Source organism: Arachis duranensis, chromosome 8 (genome assembly GCF_000817695.3).
Source record: "Arachis duranensis cultivar V14167 chromosome 8, aradu.V14167.gnm2.J7QH, whole genome shotgun sequence".
Taxonomy (NCBI): Eukaryota; Viridiplantae; Streptophyta; class Magnoliopsida; order Fabales; family Fabaceae; genus Arachis; species Arachis duranensis.
In genome coordinates, this window is record NC_029779.3 from 25,681,049 (window position 1) to 25,687,194 (window position 6,146).

Below are 6,146 nucleotides of genomic sequence, written 5' to 3' on the forward strand. Positions count from 1 at the left end.
AATTTGCGAAATACAAGGTATGTATCATTTCTTGAGCAGTACTTGATACATTTGCATAACAATTAACAAGGTACGTCCATTCAATTCGGATCTGAATAGCAATAATATTATAAGAATCGTTAGAGACAAAATTAGTATGTAGACAAATCCAAGCGTACGAAGCAATTAACTGACACATGGATCTTCTCCACACCCAACCCAATCTCTTCACTTCACTTTCCCCATTCCCCATGTCATGTGATTGTGTGAGTGAGTGAGCGAGTGAAACTACATTCATAATCATAACAAACCGAGAGAGAGAGAGAGAGAGATCAGAGATGCCTTACAGCAGGTTTTCAGGGTCCCTAACTTCGCCCAAGGTCGACGTGGTTATTGACATGGGCAATCCATTCCTTAATCTTACTGTCGATGGTTTTTTGAAGATCGGAGCCGTATATGATTCCTTCTCTTCTCTTCTCTTCTTTCGATCATTTTCTTTCCTTAATTAAACATATTCATCCCAGGATGTTCTTCTTTTTCAGGTGGCAGCTACCCGGGCAGCTGCTGAGGATACCTATCATATCCTCCAAAAGGGTAAGGGTCGGTATTACTTCTCACCATCCATTCTCTCTTTCTTATTATTATAATCTTATTGATGTGACATGATACTTCATCATTCAATTCATAAGGGGCTCATATATTTGTGTGGCTATGCTATGTTGCATTCTTAAATCTGATAAAATATATTTACATGGTCGGTGTTAGTGTTATCTGTTGTTTCTGTTTTCGTTTGTAAATGGTCTTTGTCAGAGACTAACACCAACAACATCTTGAACATGAATGTTCCAGGAAATATTTCAAGTCGAGATTTTGAGAAAATGGTAAGTGAGTCCATGCCTTATTCATTGAGTTTAATACACATTCCTTGCTCTTGCTCATGAGAGAGAGTGTTTTTGGTTTATTGCAGCTGAAGAAGATGTGTAAAGAGGGTGCATATTGGGGTAAGAATTAATGCTGGTCTTGCATTATACATATGTTACATTTATCAAATAATAATGCACTGTATTGGTTCAATTTTGGTGTGTTTACAGGAACTGTAGCTGGATTATACGTTGGAACAGAATATGGGGTGGAGAGGATCCGTGGCAAGAGAGACTGGGTAATTCTCTTCAATCAGCATTTCCATGATAGTTATTACACATTTTTGGGCGTTGGTTTCAGAGATGATATATGGTGTAAAGTCTAAGTACAAATTATTTACATTGCCAATTCTACATGGTGGAATAATGCTGTCTGGTTGTTGTAGACTGAAGTTGTGGTTACTAGTTTGGTTTTGATTTATACTTTGGATGTGCATTTTGTTGGTTAATTTAGCAATTGAGAATCTGAATTTTTTTTTCTTTTTTTGATGGACTTGGATGCAATGCAGAAGAATGCAATGATTGGGGGTGCAGTAACCGGGGCTATTGTTTCCGCAGCCAACAACAATAAGAAAGATAGGATTGCCATGGATGCCATTACGGGTGCAGCAGTTGCTACTGCTGCAGAGTTCATCAATTACCTTACCTGAATGAACCAAAATGTATATCTCACTGGTTTTTTTACTGTTAGGATCTATATTGGTTTACACGGTAATGTTGATGGACCCATTTGGATGTCTGCTAAACCTGTGTTTTGATGACTTATGTCAATTAGTTGTTTGCAAGATACTAATAGTTCACTGTTTTCATTAATAACATTGTGTTTTACACTTTACTATAGCCATAAGTCTCATGTACAAGAATATGAATCACAGCATGCAACCATCAAACTCTACATGACATCTAGCAGGCAATCCTATTTACAAAGCCAATTCATGTACATATGAAAGAGAGAATAGAGTCCTATTCTGAATGAAAGGACTCTACAAGGTAACAGTAAGAATAGTGCTTGACTACATGCATGTGTGCTTGGTCTACCTATAGGCTTGAAGAAATCAGGGAACAAGCTTGGTGACAGTGACAAAACCATGATCTAGTTAACCAAGCAGCATGACTTCTGTAAAAATTGACAATGTATCTATCTATCTATATTCTATAGTCTAGAAAAACTTCATGAGAAGACAAGTTCATCTAATAAATCATCCATAATCATGTCCTCTAGTTCAATTGCAACTTGCTCCTCTTCTTGCTGGAGGTTCATCCAGCTACTTCTTCTTGCCAAGTCACGTCTCACAACATCGTCTAATGTCTGATCTAGCTCTGGCCTCAAGCTCAGGTATGATTTAACACTGGACCATACCTCATTAAGAAGATAGTCTCCTTTCGGTACAGGATGGAGGAGGTAGTTGAAGGCGAAGGGCCTTGGGAATTGATTCGATGACCTCTCATATATATCAAGAAGTACCTCATCAACTAGGTTGAAAAGAAGCTGTTGATCATAGGCTTTGGTATTCTCCGCTACAGAGGATTCCATTTCCATTATCAAAGAAGGCTTTAGTCGCTGGTCTATAGTATGCCTCGTTAGAATCTGTTCATTTTCCATTAAACCTGAAAATTGGAGAATGGCCTTCACGTATCTGAAATTGGAATCATTGCCTATTTCAAGGAAAATCTTCTCAGGGCTCTTGTTTGTGACATTTTCTGTATTATCATTCGCATTTGATAACGAGCTCGGGGAAGAATATATACTTTCTTTAATTGATAACTCATCAGTCTTCAATCCATCCATGCTAGATCCTTGAATATCCAATTCTCTACCTGGAAATATTTGGCCAAAAGAAGAAGAAAAAAAAGCCTCAGCCATCGTTGTTGCAGTTGAAACTTGAAAGCAAAAGGCATGCATCAAGATAGGAAACAAAATTGCATGCAACATTATTCCAGTGAAAGGTGTTTAATTTGAAGTTTTGAACAGACGATATACTAAGTTAATCTCATGCATGTTGAAATGAATTTATTACCTTCTGTATGGTGGGTTGCATCTGCTTCACTTTTAGTTTCATGGATAGCCATACCTATTTCTTCTTTTTCTTGAGGAAAAATTCCATCTCCCCTAGCTGACTCATATTCATATTTATCTTCCACTTTCTCACTGATAACTGCTTCATCAATTTTGTCTTCAACCTGATCATTAGATGAGGGACTTGGATTCATATCTCCACTGCCAGCTTTAGCTGTTTCTGTGATTTCAGTCTCTTCAACATGATCAATTGATTTATCTCTCTTTGAAGGAAGTTCCACCAGTTTTCTTTCAGCATTATTATCAGGCTCCTCTGTATCTGTTTTATCATTCATATCAAGAAGTGCCTCGTGTACAATGAAGCCTAAAGCCTCAATATTAGGCAGTGAAAAATTGCTTCTGGAAAACCTAGAAGCATGGTCACTTGTATTCTTATCCTCATTTGTCAATCTTAAGCTTTTGGACTTTGAACTGTGCCACTTGACATCTGAGTTGAAGCTTTTCTCAAACAACTGAGTATATTTATCCATCGATTCGTTCAGAGACGATGTTCTTCTTACGACTCGTTGTGCTTCCTGTCTGTTGGAAGCATAATCAGAAGATTTAGTCTCCTTTAAGCTTTTGCTCCTTATGTACTCTCGAACCACACCTTCATCTAAGCTTTGCACCTCTTTCTCATCATTAGTGATGCTGCTATATTCAGATGAATTTCTGTGGTGACCATTTTTTCTGAACTCCAAAAGAGTATGCTTTATCTTATGCTTTATAACTTTGAAACGATGAATGACAACTTGGTTCCAACCTTTATGATTCAATCCATGAGATGGCCGCAGAGAATTGCCTGTTTTTTGTTCTCCGGCGCTAAGCACGCCATGATCACTCACTAAAGGCACTGGTTTTGTTGTTTGAGTACTATCAAGCAACCTTTCTTCTTTGGGAGTGGCCCAGACTTCGGTTTTCTTGTGTTGCAAGGTACTAGTAGGAGTAATACTTCTCATTTGTGAAGATGAGCTTAAAGGAAATGACCCTGATTTTGTCAATCTTGCTTTGTTGTCAGAAGCTTGATGAAGGTTTTTCCCTTCAGCATCTAATTCTCTTAGAAATTTAAGCAGTAAATCCTTCTCCACTTTAACTACCCCCAAAACATCTCTATGATTCTTAAACACATTGGCAGTGTCTGTATCAGATTTGTTTGGCCTTTTTTGTATACTCTCATGGTTAAGGGAAGCTTTTGTTTTCTTGCCATCTTTCTCCACTTGAAGTGCATATTCACCTTTGTAGTTTCCTTCTTTAAGCCTATTTTCTGTGTCTTGTTCTTTTCTCTCATGTTTGTGGTACCTTTTGCCTTTTTCGCCACCTTTCACAACCTGAATATGTATATCCATGTTAACAATGAGATAATTGAGTTGTTCTGCAAACTATAAAACATGAGCATGAGGTTTTAAGCTTACTAGGAGTGTTTCTGCTTCTGGGACATATTCTTCACCTTGGTTATGCAAAATGGTGTTCCTCTTACCTGCAGATAGGTCAACACAATACAGTCATGAAGATTGAAGAGGTTAAAACAATCTCATGTGATATGCAGAGCCAGAATTTCCATTACAAATCCCAATCTTCATATGTGCTTTCATTTTTCAAGCATTTGCTTTATTTAATCAAGATTAACCCATAGTTTGTATTTAACACATAATTGAATTGCCTAGTTATATATATTTCTTTACTATGATGTTGACCTTTTGATGATTGAAGATTATTCCTTTCATGATAAATGCAGCTGGAAAGCTCATTCTATATTGTAAAGGCAGCTGCAATGATTTCAATTTCAATCTAAAACCAAAAAATATAGGCATTGATGAGTTGCAAAAGTGCTTACATCTGGCATGTCTTTTCCTTTTGTTAGCAAACACCTTTCTCACATGCCAATGATGATAATCCAGAATATGAAAGAAACCCCACATGCAACCTTGATTATTCTTATCCTGATTAAATTCAAGGCTGGAATTCTCTGTCGAAACCAATTGCTTTACCATATCTAACACGCTTTATCTCAATTCTCTAGTTTTTTGTTTTTGAATAATCAATATCTTCCTCTAGGCCTAGTCCTGCAAAACCACCGTAATCAAACATTAAAAAAATAAAATAATAAAGAAAAAAAGGACATGTAAAAGAAAAAGAGAGCAGAATTGAACAGAAATTGGAGCATGCATGTTTATTAGATTGTTTTTCCAGTTTTCTTAATAATCATTCATGTAAGAGAAGAGGTCCTCTAACCTTAATTTTCTTCAATCTTCGTCTGAAAGAAAGATAGATGCATGGTTGGCTAAAAAATCTTCTGTGTGGTGTTTGCCAAAACTGTGAACAAAAGACGGATGGTAACAAGAAGAAACTTAAAAACCGTCCATCTAATGGAAATTAATTATAACTTAAACTTATAAAAAAAAATTAATAACAGCAAGCGAATATTCATATATTCATATATTATATTATAATATTATTAATGTTATATATATTATATGAAGACAGATTAGAGCCACACGAGATTAACTGAGGATAGATGCGATCATAACAATCGAAATAAACTAACAGAAACATGCAGCTGATTGATTAATATAGAGATTGGTAACGGGAGAAAAGTAATTAAAAAAACAGAAGGTAGGTTCATGCATAGGATCAAGTCAAGCTTCTAGATTTAGAGAGAGAAACAAAGCAGACGCCAATTGAAGAAGCTGAACATGAAGAATCTCTCTCTCTGACCAGTGATTATGACAACCAAACTAATAAACTCGAGCAACGACCGCCAAAATTTACTACTATTCTCAATTTTATTTTAAAGAATTTTTTTAAGGGTACTTTTTATTCCGATAAATCAAAAATTAATTTGTGGCAGATCTAAATTACATTCAAGGTTCTGATTTATGAGTTTCTTCCATTCATGTTTTGATTATTATCTACTCATTTGTGTGCATATGATAATCCATTAAATATTTTTTGACTACTAATATCACATTTATAAGCAATTATGTGACTCCTATAAAATATCATTCACTATTGAATTACAGATAACTAAAAATTTGGTATTTTAATAATTTAACATTATATTTCAAATTATTTACTTTCCTTCTTTCTCATTCAAAATCAAAACGTGTAAACTGTAAATACAGTCTGATTGCGTCATGCGTGTATTTTGTACTAACATAGTACTGAAGCTAAAACTGCGATATACTGTGTGT

The 6,146-nt window shown here is 35.7% G+C and overlaps 2 protein-coding genes across 3 annotated transcripts; one reads left to right on the plus strand and one right to left on the minus strand.

Moving 5' to 3' along the window:
- On the plus strand, positions 1-1,739 carry LOC107461615 (outer envelope pore protein 16, chloroplastic). Of its 2 annotated transcripts, none has more exons than XM_016080138.3 (6): positions 1-431; positions 522-579; positions 829-860; positions 947-980; positions 1,071-1,138; positions 1,409-1,739. In XM_016080138.3, exons 1-6 carry the CDS (start codon positions 318-320, stop codon positions 1,547-1,549), a joined length of 447 nt encoding a protein of 148 aa, XP_015935624.1. In that variant the 5' UTR covers positions 1-317; the 3' UTR covers positions 1,550-1,739. The 2 variants fall into 2 exon arrangements, with proteins under 2 accessions (XP_015935624.1, XP_015935625.1); XM_016080139.3 differs by having other exon boundaries at positions 3-431; positions 522-573.
- On the minus strand, positions 1,692-5,318 carry LOC107461613 (protein TRM32). Its single transcript, XM_016080135.3, has 5 exons — positions 5,188-5,318; positions 4,790-5,018; positions 4,368-4,432; positions 2,918-4,283; positions 1,692-2,717 (listed from the first exon to the last, which is right to left on the minus strand). Exons 2-5 carry the CDS (start codon positions 4,944-4,946, stop codon positions 2,071-2,073), a joined length of 2,235 nt encoding a protein of 744 aa, XP_015935621.1. The 5' UTR covers positions 4,947-5,018; positions 5,188-5,318; the 3' UTR covers positions 1,692-2,070.
- Positions 5,319-6,146: the final 828 nt, after the last annotated feature.

Coding starts and splice junctions, on each gene's coding strand:
- LOC107461615 (XM_016080138.3), top strand. CDS start 318: ATGCCTTACAGCAGGTTTTCAGGGTCCCTAACTTCGCCCAAGGTCGAC. Junction 981..1,070: donor TAAAGAGGGTGCATATTGGG/GTAAGAATTAAT, acceptor GTGTGTTTACAG/GAACTGTAGCTGGATTATAC. Junction 1,139..1,408: donor TCCGTGGCAAGAGAGACTGG/GTAATTCTCTTC, acceptor GATGCAATGCAG/AAGAATGCAATGATTGGGGG.
- LOC107461613 (XM_016080135.3), bottom strand. CDS start 4,946: ATGGTAAAGCAATTGGTTTCGACAGAGAATTCCAGCCTTGAATTTAAT. Junction 4,284..4,367: donor CAGAAGCAGAAACACTCCTA/GTAAGCTTAAAA, acceptor ATACATATTCAG/GTTGTGAAAGGTGGCGAAAA. Junction 2,718..2,917: donor TGCAACCCACCATACAGAAG/GTAATAAATTCA, acceptor AAATATTTCCAG/GTAGAGAATTGGATATTCAA.